General features: G+C 38.3%; 1 protein-coding gene across 6 annotated transcripts in view; it reads left to right on the forward strand.

Annotated features, from left to right (window-relative positions):
- Positions 1 to 17,033, forward strand: part of AMPD3 (adenosine monophosphate deaminase 3) — a 38,779-nt gene that overhangs the window by 17,611 nt on the left and 4,135 nt on the right. For 3 of the 6 annotated variants that reach the window (XM_080345346.1, XM_080345348.1, XM_080345345.1), the window contains exons 6-14: positions 797 to 926; positions 7,636 to 7,830; positions 8,077 to 8,208; positions 9,119 to 9,282; positions 10,465 to 10,591; positions 11,433 to 11,596; positions 13,638 to 13,758; positions 15,235 to 15,408; positions 16,520 to 16,630. In XM_080345346.1, coding sequence (XP_080201472.1) covers positions 797 to 926; positions 7,636 to 7,830; positions 8,077 to 8,208; positions 9,119 to 9,282; positions 10,465 to 10,591; positions 11,433 to 11,596; positions 13,638 to 13,758; positions 15,235 to 15,408; positions 16,520 to 16,630 — 1,318 coding nt within the window. Of the gene's footprint in view, positions 1 to 796; positions 927 to 7,635; positions 7,831 to 8,076; positions 8,209 to 9,118; positions 9,283 to 10,464; positions 10,592 to 11,432; positions 11,597 to 13,637; positions 13,759 to 15,234; positions 15,409 to 15,632; positions 15,765 to 16,519; positions 16,631 to 17,033 lie in introns of those variants that run through there. The other 3 variants (XM_080345347.1, XR_013922183.1, XM_080345349.1) reach the window with 3 other exon arrangements.

Here is a 17,033-nt window from a genome sequence, read left to right on the forward strand (position 1 = left end):
TTGTGTCCCATCGAGGAGAGATTGCCAACAATAAAGCAGAAAAAAAGAAGGCTATTACATTAATAGTGCTATAAAAATATTGTAGATTCAATAAGAATTGACAGATGGTGAAGAGAAAAACCATGTCAGTGGTTAAAAATAGAATGAGGAACGTAATAGAAGATGAAAGTGAAGACAGAGGAGTAGGCAAGCAGGAATATAAAAAAGCATGATTTTCTCTAAAAACAGCACAAGAAATTATTTTGGAAAACAATTATTCCTACACAGTATACATGTTTTTAAAGGCAAAAAACCATAAAGGATATTGATTCTTGTCTTGGCTTCTTATATTCACATCAAAAATCAAATAAACTTTGGGTTATTTTTTTATTCTTATTTTCACAGTGAGTAAGTCTGGATTACAGGTTATTTCTCTTATATATGAGGTGATCTGCTCTGTTGGAGGTATAGTGTCAGAGTAGTAGCAATTGACATCATGTTTTATTACAGGTTTTATGCTTTCTCTGGTCATCATTACTAAAAGAACTACAATTTATGCACAGATACAGCGATAACAATACTTTAAAAATAACGTGGTTGTGTAGAGTTCTGTTTGAGATTTCACTAACAACTTTGGTCTGAAATCATATTGGATTTTGACTTACATATTTGTTAACCAGTAGGACAGGAAGAATGGATTTGTCTTCGTCTTCATTGAAAACATATCTGTTTTTACTGTGAAAACTTTAACGTTCTTTCTGAACTTGAAAAACAAATAGTTTTAAGTTAGAGTTAATTTTTATGTTTTCTTTTACAGAAAAACATACTGCCATCGGAGGCTTAACTTTTTAGAGTCTAAATTTAGTTTACATGAGATGTTAAATGAAATGTCGGAATTTAAAGAACTAAAGAGTAATCCCCATCGAGACTTTTATAATGTGAGAAAGGTAAGTGTGAAAAGGATTAAAGGCATGACATTGTTTCTAGTTGGAGTTCCAGCAACTCTGCTTTTCTTACATGAGGTGCAGATGATATGCATGAAGTGGTGTGTGCATACCACTCAACTGAATTACATTATTTTAAGAATATTAACATTTTTCTACTTGGGAACGTTCCAGGAAAATTAACTTGAATGTAAGTGGGTTAAATGGATTATGTTAAACTTGTGTTCACTTATTCAGAATCAAAGGGCCTTAATTGTATGTTGAATGCTTTAAAGGAGTGAAACAGAGTTAATCAAATGAAGCTCACTTGGATTATGAATAAAAATATCCACATTAAGGTATAATTCATTATAATTAATTCACTTAAAGGCAGTCAAGTGCATTTTCCTGCTTTCAGGTAGGTAAGTCATACTAGACCGTAGCAGAAACAGCTGTATAGATCTTGGATAAAAATTACACTTGAAAATAGGTGTTTAAATACATTTGAATACATTGCAAAAGAAAAAAGACCTCCCACAGAAAATGAATTGAGGGTTCAGGCTGCCATCAGTATCTGGTAAAAAAATGTCTGTGAAATACTAAGTAAAAAGATTGTTATTTGAGTTTTATTCTCAGCTACCTCTGAGATATGCTGGGATGTAATTAGGAGACAGACAGGGGAATTGAGGAGCTGATTTCATTTCCTGACATAGTCACACCAAGGGAGCTGCATTCGCTTCAAAGCATGGAAGCAACAGTGTTACGCTGCTTCATTTGCTTCCCTTTCCTGAAGTGAAGAGGAAGTTGCTGGAGAGATAATGCTTCAGTTTGATAGGTGAGATTTCTTCACAAAGCAGTAATTGTTGCTGATGTTTTTAACCACTTCAGGTCCATTTTGCATTGTTTCTATAAGCAACTAGATGAGGCAGTCCTTATTTTCTAACTCCGGGGTTTAGATCAATAGTTTAATCTTTCCTGTTATGTTTTGGTTAATGCATCAAAAGTCCTTTTGGATTTTCTCTGTGGTGTCCAGTGTGCTGGCTACTGTTTGTTACTGTTGTGGTAATAAACCGTCAAATACACAATCTGCTAAACAAAAGTGTTTGATGAATGTACCCCTATCTATCACAAAGCTAGAAGCAGATGGGTTGTTAGGTAAATTCTAATGCATTTCACACTTTTATCTGTTAGGTGTATGAATTGGAGGATCTGATAGTTAATACACTGAAGCAGGACTCAAGTCCTAACTTGACAGTTTTCTTGCATAACCCTGGACAAGATATTTACTCCATGTCATATTCATATAAAACACTTCACTAGCTGACAGAGACCTAATTAAAGCACATGGTGACTGAGAGGTGTGAAGGACAGAGGCGTGGATTGGGTAACTGCCTAGACAATCCATTTGATTACTGAGAAGCTGTAATTAACAGGATTGTACTTGCTCAGTTCAGCTTCTGATTTAAGAGCAAATGTTCAATGTCTCTGGGCATATCTTAAATATTTTCCAATTATCTACTATTAAATAAGCCAATTTACATATGGATTCATGTTCAAAAGCACAAAATGTGCATCACTTCCCCTATGGTAATGCCCAGATTCAAGAGAGCAGGAACAAGCTTGCTCTTCTCTTGCAGTGATCATTCCTACTGCTAGTTACTGCTTCAAAATTCTTGCTGCACAGAGTTAACGTTGCTTTAGTGTTTTTATGAAGCACTCTCTGTGGAAAGTAAACTGCATTGTAGATAGAGTTCCTGTAAGCCCCCAAATAATCTTGTTTTCCCTATGTCTTGCTAGTAATGTTTGTATCTGTAACTTCCCCTAATAACAGTATCAGCAGTGAAACTTATAATAGGCGACAGACACTTCCAGGGCCTGAGTTTTCAGGATGTCTCTCTGTTAGTCAATCTTAAACAGCATGTACTGCTCTAAAGGAAAGCAAGAAATAAGATTCACCTCCCAAAAGAGCCATTAGTGAAGTTGTCTATTACATCCCTCAGACACTCGTGTGGAGATCCTGGTACAATCTGTTTGCTTATATAAAAGAGCCAAACTAATGGGTGGAAAGTGCCAAAATTAGAAGTTACGAATGTAGTGGCAAGGTCAATCAGTGAACATGTATTACTGCATTTAGAAAGGTGCAGTAGAAAGCTGGGCAGCATTATTTGCTGGCACGATAATCAAAGGTTTCTGTTTTCTTTTTTGCCTTTTTCCTGCATCCTTCTCCACTTTTTTTTTTTTTTTTTTTGGTTTAATAGGAGTTCTCTTCCAGTAAGCTTATCTATTTAATAAATTCCAATATAAGGCTCCTATTAAATAAAGGAAATGTATGTATATATCTTACATACTGGACTTAACCAGAATGCAACCAAAGATGTTTTGCACTGATTAAGCTGGAACTGGAAAATTGCCCTTTAATAACTATCCAAATACTTTTCTAGACAGACAAGAATCCACAGGTGGTAAGACAGCGTGGCTGGCTCCACTTGGCTCCCCACAGGAGGCAGACAACTGTCTGTGTAGGAGAACGCTAAGTTTAGAGAAGACTTTTCAGTCTGCCATCAGCAGGGCTCTCTCCCCTTGTCCAGCTGATGCAGAGCAAAGTGCAGTCAGCACAGATTCTCCACATAACTCCTGGGTTGCCTGCATTAGGGATGAAATTAAGTAATAAGAGTCATATTCTGCCCACAGGCTCACGGGCACAGATGCTGAGCCTTGTGTGGCAGCAGGGCTTGGCATCAGGCTTCTGTAGCTTCTAGAGTGGCGTTGCTGCTGTGAGATACCATTTGGTCTAGATTGTTACAACAGTTTTGTTGTGTTTTTTTTTAGTATTGGCTAGACAAGAGGAAATAAACTCTAGCTATTGTTTGTGTCCACAGGGTTGACATCCCACTTGTTATTTCTAAGAAGGGAAGTGGGTTTATATACTTCTTAATCTGGTATTTTGTGAGATATATAGAATTGAATTCACAGATGTCTGCTTTTCAAATGTATTATTTAAAGCTTTATGAGTGTATCTATACCTTAGCTTCTCTCAGGTTGCTTCTTTTTTCTTTTTTTTCTTCTTTTTTTCTTTTCCTGAAGCAGGAACTTTGGCTCAGGGCAAACAGCTGAGGTTTTGCTCCATTAAGGGCAAATTGGGCTGGAGTGACATTATAACAGATTTGGAAATGCAGTAGAATGTTTGCAAAAAGCAGCAAATAGACCTTGTGGTAGGGGCTTTTGTTTCTTATGGCCCAGAACAGCCTCAGCTCACTTCATGTATTGTACGAAGAACAAAATAATAACAGCTTAAAATGGGACTGGTTTTGTCTTTTTTTTTTGGGAGAGGGAGGTGGCAAGGGGGGCATTTGTCACCCTCATATGAATTCAGTCTGTTCAAATTCTATCAGTGGATGCCTTTCATAATAAACAACAATGAAATTAGGATCAATTTCTTAGCAGGACAATATTTCAAATCAAAATAGTAATTAAAAATATCTGTAACCAAATCAGACCATGTAAGCTATGTCTAAGGATTCTGTGTTTTGATACTTCATTTAGATAGCATTGCACCCTGAATTGTGAAAATGCACAAAAGCAAACATACTAATTATGTGCTAGGGTAGGTCAAAGCTCAAGTCATTAAAACCTTCCAAAAAGTTTCATTGCTTCTAAAAAACAATGAAGAAAAAGCTGTGTAATACTCTATAAGACTCTTGTTACTGAAGTCGCTGCTTGCCTAAAGGTCAAAATATACCCGGTAGTTAAAAGAGTACGGAAAGCACTGCATATTCTCTGGAAAAGCAGCAAGAAAGTCTTTTTACTCTTGCAAAAGAAATAGATTTAGGGAGAGGGAGGATTAAAAAAAAAGGAAAGAAATAAAAAGGAAACGTGGATTCTAAGAGAAGAAGGTGGACGTGGTTAGCTCTGCTGTAGATGTAGAGCTCTGTGAGAGCTGCTTGTGGGGCCTGGGGAAGATTTCACAGGAGCTTACTGAATTGCAGAGGCACACTTGAGAGAATTATTTCTCAAAGGGAAGCAGGACTTTAAAAGAAATGGAGTTACTACTCTGCCATGTGATACTTGGATCCAAACAAAACAAAGAAACAAGATGTGTCCTTGCTTTCTGTCCTTGCCCTCCTCACAGTAGTGAATTCATGTTGATTGAAATCAAGAGGAAGTGGTGGGGTTTTTGTTTGGTTTTTTTTTCAAGACTCATCAGTTCCAGTAATGGAGTCGCCACTGGAACTACCGCATTCTGAAATTCAATAACCTAAACTTATTCAGATTCCCTACACCTGGTATCCTATATTTATGACTTGCTTTTCCTGAATGTTTAGAGCTTATAGTGCATCTATTAACTGTTGTTTCACTCTCCCATATGAGTTGACCTAGCCCAACAGTTTGTAGTATTTCATTGGCCCAGGAAGAGTTTACAGTGAACAGTTTGTTTCTAAACCAGAAGACACTCATTAACGTGAGTAAGCATATATATAATGCACTTGTGTTCAAATGTCCACACAAGTACTCTAAAGAGTGTAATATAATATGCTAAGTGGAACTGTTTTTACTATGCATTACTAATGTACTTCATGTTGTGCACTTTGAGACGCTGACATGTTTCTTGCTTTTTCATTTAACTTTAAAGTGTCTAGCCTATTTGAACTAGGCAGCGATTAACAATTACATATTAATGTTTAAGATTCAGTTTATAACCTGGTCTTTAGCTGTGCTATTAGCATTCACATGGAGGTAGATTTACCCTTAGAAGGCTGCAACAACTTCTGTATGTATAAACTGCAAACTAAATGACTACATGTGCCAAGTAAAACAGTGGCATTTCTGTAGACTGTCATAGCATAGGCTGAGGGTTACATCGCAGCAGTGTGGCTGTTACTGTTTTAGGTGCTCTGTGACCTGTTTCCTACTGACTCTTTAAAGCAGATCAGGATCTCAACGACTTCTGTTGGTGGAATCTGAAAGCTGCAGGTGTAGTCACTACGCAAAGGGAACACACTGGTCTCACTTTGTACATGTCCATGTTTCAGTTTCCTGGACAGAAGAGTCCTGGCAGAGATGCAGGGCTGGTTTATCTGAGAATTTCTTCTGGTGTGACTTCCCGCATACAGGCTACGGGGCTCTTGATGGCATTGCTTCCCTGGGAATGCCAGTTACTTGCATTTTTAAAAGCACAGTGCAGTGGGTTCAAATGGTTCAATGTAGTGTCTTTAGGAACTTGTATCTAATGTCAGCATCCAACCTTTGGATCTTTATGTCATTGCTTGTGAGATTGCAAAGCCCGCTCTCTGCCTGATGGTCTCTTCTGGATGTACAGATACCAGTATACAGTGGATCACATTAACTCTCAAATTGCACCTTTGAATGTAGACTGCACTGCAGCTTCTGGATGGGCTGAAACTGCTTCTGCCAGGGTTTGGCAGTCCGGACTTGAAGGCCTTGACAAGACCCCAGGGCCTTTGTGCTCGTTACGTGTCAACTGTGAAATCTAATCAGAACAGTGGTTTGGTTTGGTTTTACATTGATAAGAATTTGTTGGTAGGGTAATCTCATTGGTTTGCCTAGGCCATGCATTAGGCTGTTTTGTTGTTCAGTCAGAATTTCTCAAGGAAATTCAAAGCAAATGGACACTGGAGCAGCAGCTCTGCTGTTCCACATGCTGGATACTGCTGTGCCATTAGATTCCTTAAGGGCCTTATCCTACTTGAAGCCTTTTCTTCCCTTTCAGGTACTTGGTCCTTAGGAACCGCAATTAGTATTTCCTGCCTTTTCAAACAAAGAAGTTGTTGGGGAGTATGCCTGGTTTTCTTCTGTTCTTTATTGGTGTCGTTAAGATAATAAACCCCTGACTGCAAGAAATTTTAAAGGATTCATTTGTACACACCTGCTGGAGGTACCTAAGGAATTACACACACTGAAGGGAAAACTTAACTCGGTAGACAAAGCCCCAGATCTCCCCAGTTGTTTCTTTGGATTATGCTCTAATGTAGGCTGCTCAAAGAGCAGTGCAAGCTTCTGAGCAAAAGAAAAGCATAAATGTGGAAACCATTTGGTTCTGGTCAATTTTTTTAAAAAATGGGACTTAGTAGAAAACTGCAGGAGTACTCCCAGCTCTTCCGTGGAGCTTGTGCTTCCCTTAGTGTGTGAAGACATCGGAACAAACTAAACAATGTCAGCATTATGAGTTGCTGCATTATATAAGTGGAAAAAAATAAGTGACAGAAACTCTCACGTGTACATTTTGCAGGTCTCGTCACCTAAGATGTTTCATGTGGTTGAAATACAAAAATTAATTATGCTTTTGGAAATGGCTGACAATTCCAGGTCCTTTCAGTCAGAGAGGATGGTTATAACTGCAGTCTATAACCAGAAAGACATCATCGATTCGTGGATGAACTCAAAGAATATTAAAGGATCAGGGTGTCCTTTAAGGAAGTGTCAAATTTAATCCGAACCCAGGTTCTATAATTGGCACTTAAAATAATGTATCTAGTTGAAAAAATTCTTATTTAAATAGGATACTATTAATTGAGGGCTAATTTATTTATATTTCTGCTTATTGAGTAACTCCTCCAAAATCTTTAGGTTCCAGAACATTTTGGCTTGCTTAGGCACTAATTCCTTTGTTACTTAAGGAATATTTTAGAATGCTTTAGTCATTGTTGTCCCTGACATAGATACTTTGCTCATTTGTGTATATGGATGATGAACACGAATGACCTTTTGATTTCAGGTTGATACTCATATCCATGCTGCTGCGTGCATGAACCAGAAACACTTGCTGAGGTTTATTAAGCACACGTATCAAACGGAGCCTGACAGGATTGTTGCAGAGAAAAAAGGCAGGAAGATGACTTTAAAGCAAGTCTTCGAAAGCCTTCACATGGACCCTTATGACCTCACTGTAGACTCTTTAGATGTCCATGCAGTAAGTCTATTAAAATGACTAAGTAAAGTAGAAAAAGCCAGGTTTTCTGAGTGTGAAATTCTGGTTTCTGCAGTTTTTGCATGATAACTTATTAAATCTGAATTTGAAATAATGCATTACTTTGCATGTTTGAAGTAAGCTAGCATAGGCTTTCTGTTTTCTGTGCTTTTTATTTCTAGTCAATTTAATTTATAAACTATTGTGTGTACTTAAAACCGTGGTTATTTGGGTTTTTTGCTCCTCCAGGGTCGTCAAACTTTTCATCGATTTGACAAATTCAATTCCAAGTACAATCCAGTTGGTGCCAGTGAGCTGAGGGACTTGTATTTGAAAACTGAGAACTATATTGGTGGTGAATATTTTGCTCGTATGGTCAAGGTAAGTAAGTTTAAGGCTTTCCTAGTGGTAGGCAATGAAGATTTGTATAAGATTTGTGATGTCATTATTGTATCTAGAGCTAACACTATGCTTAAGTGATTCCAAGTATTTGGTTTGCTCTAGGAATTCGTCAGAGACAGACCACTGCTAAGTCAGCCACTGCTGCTTTCTAAACAATTTGGAGTTAGAAACTCGTACACATAACCTGTGTGTGAATTCAAAGCAGAGTTTTGTGCAGTTTCAAGCTAATGGAGAGCAGCCAGGGGTCAATTCACTGGCTCAGTATTTTGGTAGGATGTAGCTGGCTAGTAGTAGCTGCCAGGGAAGGAGGAGATAGGGAAGTGCCTCTGCAGAAATCTACATCTGCACATGCATGCACAGCCTTCATATTAATTCCTTACAACAAAATAAGTAGTTTTCGTGAACTATGTCAGCTCTCAGATGTGTACAAGTGCTTGTCTAAAATTAATAGTCTTAAAATTCCTTACTACCATGGATTCTGGGTCAGATTCTCCATTGGTTTGCATATCTTATGTAGTCATTTACTACAGTTTAAACAATATAATTCCGATTTACCGATTTTAAACATACGTTTTTAACATATGTTTTTAAACATACGTTTTAAACATACATTACTAATACAAAGGTATTAGTAATAACTGCACATGAATATTGTCCTCTAAATCTAGGTGCTACAGTTAATTATACTCAAATGATATCTGAGATAGCTTGTGAGTAGAATATTTATATGCCTAAAATAAAATCAGGGATTAATAGACAAGAGATTCCCTTTATCTTTAAAGGGTGATAATACAGTTATGTCTAGTCTGAGGAAAATACAATAATATACTACTAGCTGTAAGTGATCTTCAGTGTCCATATTAAAGCAAATATATTTATTACTTAATAGGAAGTAGCCCGTGAACTAGAAGAAAGTAAGTACCAGTATACAGAACCCCGCTTATCCATTTATGGACGGTCTCCAGATGAATGGCTGAACTTGGCAAAATGGTTCATTAAGCATAAAGTTTATTCCCCTAATATGCGCTGGATAATTCAGGTTCCCAGAATCTAGTAAGTAATCAGGAGCTCTTGGTAATTTTAATAGTTTGAAATCATACCAATGATTTGTTTTAATTTCTGATATTTTTAGAGGGTTTATGAGCTGTCCTGTAGTTCTGTTTATAAGCAACAGCCTGGGAAATTTCTCTTGACTATTGCTGCAGTTCTCCTGACAGTCTGGGGGTGGAGGACATGAGATGGGGTTTCAATCTACTCTGTATGAAGCTATTGAAAAACTACTGTGAATTATTTGTAAGTCTGAAGATGCTAAACCAAAAATTACGACTAGGTGAAATTAAGCTGCATTCAAAGGCAAGTTAAAATATAAATTACCAATGAAAATAAATCAACTTTTGAATACTGTAAGGGAATAGAAAATGTTCTGTAAAACTGTTATCAGACTTCCTCAAGATCAGTGACTAAATGAGTGAATTTGGAAATGCAGCCCAGATTGCTGAATTGCAAGCTTATATCCAGATCAGTTTTGCTTGGTTTTTAAGCATTCTTTTGGACTTTTTTCAATGGTTCTTTTTTCCTAATACTGTATATTGTAGTACAGTCTCCCATGATAATTGTCAGCCTTAATAGCTGAGCGTCATGTTTTGAAATGGCATAGCTGGAAGATGAGTAGAGAAGGAGCTGTCATGGTCAGATATATCCCACGGAGTGTGTTTCTCATTACGGAGAAAATTTCTCTCCTTTGATTTTTTTTTTTTCAATGTACATAGTGAAGTCAACACTTTCATTAAGTCATGCACGTAATAACACACTGAAGTATTGTCCCTGTTTCCTGAGAGGCTCACTAAAGCAAAATGTTCTACTTTCATTTGAAGTGGTCAAAACTTTAGAAAATAGAACCTTGCACGAAAGGCAATTCCTTATCTCCTGTGTTAGTACTTGGATTGCTGGGAGAGGGTGACCGTTCTTGAGACAGCATCCATCCACCCCTGCATACTGCCTCTATTTTTGGAGCACATGGGAGCTTCAGCAGAGCCTGGATGAAGCAGAATGCCAGGCAGTGCAGCAAACAAGACACAGAGACATGCCCTGCCCTGACCAAAACTGTGGATTTTTGAATCCTGGTAGAACTGAAGCTGTAGAATATACACATGTAACGGAAAATAGGAAAGTGGAGGGAAAACATAAACTGATTAAAGAACAGTCACAACTGTCTATATTTTTTTTCCCCTTCAGTGACATATTTAGGTCAAAAAATATTCTGCCTAGTTTTGGGAAGATGTTGGAGAACATCTTCATACCTTTGTTTGAAGCAACAATCAATCCCAAAGACCACAAAGAATTGCACCTTTTCCTCAAATATGTAAGTATGTTTGGATTTTCTGTCTCACATGAAATGGATCCTCTCCTACTCATAAATGTTGCTTGGCCACAGCTGTTTCCAGACACTAAAAAAGCTTCCTCATCCATAGATTATTTATATTATTGTTTTAAAGCTCTGACATACAATTTAATAAAAGCCTGGGAAAGGTCCTGTTATCAAATAGTTGCAATTTATTTCCTCTGAAACAGCTCAACAGCTATTTATTTGTCGTCTCAGTAATCCTCTCTATAAAGAATGACCAAAAAATGTTCGCATGCTCTTGTGCAGAGGGATCACTGAAATCTAGGATAGGTACTTTGAGCTTGCCTCTGGGACTGGCCTCCAAAAAGAAGGCAACTGAAAGGAAGTGTGTAGTTCCTGATGGGACTCGGGAGGGAGGTGGGGATGTAGCTGCTGGGATGTGATTAATGGAGACATTTCTGAGTATTCCCCAAATCAGAACCCTGAGGTTTCTTGGGAGCTTCTGGCCTTCAGCTGCTGTTCAAATAACAAAGCAGATGAGTTTAAAGGATTATAATCTCGATCTGAGGGAGTCTTACAGGCCTATGCCGCCCACAGGAGTCTGAAGGCTTTGGTACACCTGAGCCTCCTATTTGTCTCAGAATAAAAAAAAATGGATGAAACTTCCTTTGAGAAAGCACATTATTCCTGCTGTCTGCCTGGCATGGCAGGAGGACAGAGCAGCAGGACTGCTAGCAAAAGGAGGGAAACGAAGAAAGAGGACTAGATGCTCTGTACAAACAAGTCCTGAAGCAAGAGTAAGTAACATTGAAGTTTGCTTCTTGAAAACGCTGATTTCTGTTATCTCTTCTCGCACCAGGTGACTGGCTTTGACAGCGTTGATGATGAATCCAAACATAGTGGCCATATGTTCTCTGACAAGAGCCTTAACCCTGACCTCTGGACCAGTGAGAAGAATCCCCCGTATAGCTATTATTTGTATTATATGTATGTGAACATCATGTTGCTAAACAACCTTAGGAAGTAAGTAGTCATTTTTCTCTTCTACAAGCTTCCCAGAAAGAAAAATCAATAATCTCGTCTCAATTTAAGTCTGTGTCTAGATGTTGTATCTTTTGAAGCAAAGGTTAGCTTGAATTATTTTGAAGAGTCAAGAGGAGCACAAGTTATTTTGAAAACATCAACTGCAAAAGGAATTAAAATAAAATATTCAGAAATTGTGAAGGCATCAGATTAATATCTTGGTTTGATACTTATGTGTATTTTTGTTTTTTTGAATTCCTTAAACATGAATATATCAAACAAAACAAAAGAAGAAACCCCACAGAATGGAGTTGTTGACCTTTGCTTGGATTCACAGTGCATTTTCAAATATAATGTACCTCTCTGGTAGCTCGCTGTCTCCTGGTAATTTAATAGACACAAAGTTATGTTGTGAAATATTGGTTTAAGGGCTGCTGCTGTTGTCAAAGACAGCCAAAGGAGGACAGAATTATAAACTGCACATCTAGCTAGCTTGCTTCAGCAGGCTTGTTGACTCACTCAGTTCAACTACTTTTGAGACTGATGCCTGGGCAAGTAATGCAGAGACTTATGATACTGAACGTGATATCATGACTGTAAGAGCAGATTTTGGCAACAAGCTCATTAAAGCCTGAAATTCAACTCGAGGTTATGTTCCTGACTGCGGGTGACTCACTGAGTGATCTGCACAACTGACTCTAATTGAGGCACAGTGAGTTTATCCGTGATATTACAGTGTCATCACTTACCTTGCAGGGATTTGGTTCATTATTATTTATATAACTTTGGGGATTTTCTTACAGGAGGTGCACAGATTTGTAATTTTAACAGGTCTTATCCAATTTAACATTTTAAATGTTATTTCTTCTCTCTAACTGCTACCTCAAGCATTTCTGTCTCTACCACTTTATATAATAAAAACATATAAAAACATCCACATTAAATTACTTTGTACCTGCAACAAACAGGTTTGGTTGTTAGTTTTAGTTCTATTATGAAAAGGACACAGTACAGCAGAGATCTAAGTCATCCCTTTCTCCTGACTTCCTTATTGTTATCTGTAGGCTATATTCTTTTCTTTTCCAAAGACAGAGATTCTGCCAGAACTTAAGCATTTCTTTTTTACTTCAGGATCATTTCAACTACTGTTTGAAAATCTCCCTAGATAATCATTAAATATTCTTTACAGCCAGGTGAGATAGTGACACAATTCATCAGTAAGTCAGTAAAACTGTTCACCCTGTATTTGAGGCACCACAGCCAGTCCATTACAAGACTCTTTTATTCTTTTGGTAGCATTAGAGAAGTCAGTAAGGATGGATTACCCTCTCACATCCATTTTCAGGAGAAACATTACTAAACATCCACCCTAGAACTACCTTATACTTTAGCAGTCCTTGTTGAAATTCTTTGTTTTGAACATCTCCAAATACTTATGGGACATTCGTCTGCACTGAATAAGAGGGTTTATTATAACCTAAAACCCAGCACATTTTTAATATAGATAAAAATAAAATGGTTCTAGAAATTGTAGTGTGAGGTCTAGTGTCATAACTAATGCTCCCAGATGATCTCAGTGCTGCTGCGGGTGTGGTTTTGTGCTACGCTTCATCCGGTGAGGTGGCAGGTTGTCAGCACACCGGGCAGTGCCACTAACTCCTGGCAATGGGCTCCCACTTCTTCCCTCATTCTGGCTCTAGGAATTGGGCAGCACAGGGTGCACCAGTTCACCGAGCTTTTCATCGGCCACCTCCCTCCACTGAAATCAGTTCAATAACTATTCCCCAGTAACTAAACAGTTGCTAAATGACATGTAACTGGGGAAGGAAAGAAGAAGGAAGACAAAAATATGCCAAGTGGTGAAAGGGGCTTGGGTAGAGGGATCTGCCCCTTTTGACAGCAGCTCACAGGTAGGCCTGAACAGATGTCATGTCAAACCATATGAGAATGTGTAACTTTTTTTTAAATTGCCATATTAATGATAATTGACAGATGAAGAACAGTGCATCTTTCTAGTGGAATCTGCTTTTAATCTCCTCAGGGAAAGAGGCATGTGTACTTTTCTGTTTCGACCTCACTGTGGAGAAGCTGGGTCTATCACACACCTTGTATCAGCCTTTCTGACAGCAGACAACATTTCTCATGGACTGCTCTTGAAGAAGGTATTGCTTGGTTGCTCACCTAAACTAATCCCTGTCTGCTCAGACATCAGTCTGGTTCAAACAGAAGTTACCAAATTGACTTTATTTGGGCAGCCCAAAATTAATTTTCTTAGCAAGGCACGAGTAACTCTTGGATCAGAGATTAATAAGCTCAGCTGAACTTCCTGAACTTCTACAAGCTACAAAAATACAGCTTTTCCTAAGTGAATGTTTTAAAGCTATGTCTTTATAAGGAAGATCAACTGTTCAGATATGGCAAAGACTTGGTAGCACCCATTTTTGGTTACTCCAAGCAGATCTAAAATAACATGGAAAAAACTGTGTAGACTTGTTACTACTCCCTGGTTTACGTCCCAGAAGAGTTTAAGGAAAGCTCTAGTCTCTTCTGTACAGGGACAAAGCTCATTTTCCATGACTGGCATCCCTGTACTTCAAAGTTAATTCACAAGTTAATTCAGAAGTTAATTCGGGTTTTGATTATTTTTATCTAGAGTAACTGGGATCACTTCAACGAGAAATACAACATAGCTGTATAACATAGCACTATTTTATATACAACTTGATTGTTATGACAGAACAAACGTTATGACTCCTGGTGTATCAGTTAATAAAAGCCACCACACAACTCATCCCCAGGCCACCGTTTTGTAATTAAAATAATTGGTCAGTGGGTGGCGGACTTGCACTGAGTTTATTGGCATTTTTTGGAAAGTGTTCTCTTGTAAGCTGGATTTTCTGGTTCGTGTTGGAAAATTCTCTCTGTATTTTTCAACATATCCAAGAACAAAGAAAAATTTTGCCTAAAATCACATCTGATGTTATGCTCAGAACCACTAATTCCTGAAATTAGGCCCAGACATAGTTGTACTAAGGCTGTATGTGACCAAAGCGTTCTCCACTCTCTCCCACTTAGCCTGCTGCAATAACCTGGCATAGCAGATAATAACAACGACACTTGTTAGGTTCACAGGTTGGTTGAGCCTAAAATTGTCATACAGATGAGATGACCATGGGTTATTTATATTATGTGCAACAGCAAGACACAACTTCTAATAAATTAAAACTTCTGCTCCTAAAATTTACCTATTGGATTGCAGTTTTGAAAAGAACAAATTGCTGCGCAGTTCTTATACGTATGCTATCAGTGACTTCCAGGTTTTCGGGAAAGGTATGCAGTTAGTACCAAGTGCAGTGCCCTTAACAGTCATATATACTTACTAACCTACAGTAATATTAGTAATCATATTTTTTTAAAGATGATGACATATGTTGAAGAATGTGAATTATTTTTATAAAGATCAGTTTGATTTAAAATTCAGACTTCTACATATTTTCTAAAGAAGTCAGAGTTTAGTGTCAATTTTGTTTTGGTCTTAGTCCTCCCTCTGTAATGCTGTTTCCCTTCTATCCAAGAGAAATCTTTTTTGTTCATTGTCCCACGGTACTATTAAATGCTGACTGTGTTTTGTTTTGCAGAGTCCTGTCCTCCAGTATCTTTATTATCTTGCACAAATACCCATTGCTATGTCTCCGCTTAGTAACAACAGCCTGTTCCTGGAGTACTCAAAAAACCCCCTGCGGGAATTTCTCCATAAGGGACTTCATGTGTCTCTCTCCACAGACGATCCTATGCAGTTCCATTATACAAAGGTAAGAATTGCACAAAGCACTTCTTTGAATCTGGCAGCAGTACCACATAGGCTCAGAATGACCTGAAAGCTATTTTATATCATTGCCTAGGATATAAAGTTTCATGTCTTTCAGTCACTTCATTCATTATTACTCCTCATTCTCAGTCTACTACTCACTGTTAGGTTTCAGAGGGAAATGTCTGATTTCCTAATTATGTTTCTTTTGTACTCTTGCCTCTCCAGTGTTGGCTGTTGAAGTATAGAATGAAGGATGAGGCTGGAGGGAGGTTTGAGCCTTCATAAACAATCCTCTAGAGTGCCAGGAAAGTCCAGTTTCCTTACTAATAAATCTGGGGAAGTACATTACAAAACCACCATACGGAATCTCTGAAGATGACGTATGAGCTGTTTGCTCAGTGAACCGAAAGTGATTCTTGCCCTTGGGTGGCCCGGCAAGACAGAAATGCCTGGTCGCTGGGTTTGATGCCCCACTTTTGTAGTTGGCGCTGACTCGAGTCACGCTGTGCCTCAGGGTGGCCTGTGTGTTGCTCAGCTGCCCGTGCTCTGCGGACAAGCTGAGCTCTGGTGTTCCACCCAGGCTTGTTCTGGCCCACAATGTGCCTCTGCTAGAAAACACAGAGCTGCTGTGGGGGATTTCTGCGTGGAGCTAACACAGCACCAGCCCAGTTACACATAGTGTGGAAGATCCTCAGCCGTGACAGCCCCCTAGAGTCAGACCCAACCTCCTTGTGTTGGACAGTCAGAAGGGAGAAATTGCCCTGCTGTCTACCTACATATTCGTTAAAGATTTAAGACTAGATCCTCCAAGGTGTTCACATACCCTGGGATCTCATTTGAAATTGCCTAATAAATGCCTCTAAGGATCTGGACTGCAGGCTGCAATTTCTTAGGCTGAGATAACTGGATACCCAGTGCCTGTAAATTATTTAACAGTCGCCCTCGGGAAATTTCAAATAAACAATTCTGTTAGTAATTGTGATGTTAAAGTGTTAAACCTCTAATTTTTCACAGCTGTCTAAAAAGCATGTATAAATTCCTTAATTAGTAATTAGTACATATCCCCATTTACATCTTATTTACATATAATGTTAAACATTGTGGTGCTACAGGAAGCTCTCATGGAAGAATATGCTATTGCAGCCCAGGTGTGGAAACTAAGTACCTGTGACTTGTGTGAAATAGCAAGAAACAGCGTATTACAGAGCGGATTGTCAGATAAGGTAATTATGCCTGAAAAAATCTCCTTTGGGAATATTAGGGCAAGTAGGAACCGAGAAGTCAATAGCCTTTAAATTGAATAGTAGTTGCTTTATGTGATGGATTTGTGCACATCCCTATCCTCTTTTCCAGAAATATTCACAAACTATCTGCTATACAGTCTTATATTAAAAAAATACTGATGTTAAGTTTTTTCTCATTAGCTTTGTTTTGGAATTCCCCAAACATGTAGAGCGCCAGATGCCTGTTTGCACTCAGTTCTGTCTCCAGTCCCAAACCTTTAATTATCCCTTTGCCAGTAATTTTATATACATCTTGCATTGGGTAAAAACAAACTGCCTGTCATAAGACATGGTTTTGCTTAGAAGGGAATACTACAGAAAATATTCAGGTTTAGACAGGCAG

Source organism: Nesoenas mayeri (assembly GCF_963082525.1).
Source record: "Nesoenas mayeri genome assembly, chromosome: 5".
NCBI lineage: Eukaryota > Metazoa > Chordata > Aves > Columbiformes > Columbidae > Nesoenas > Nesoenas mayeri.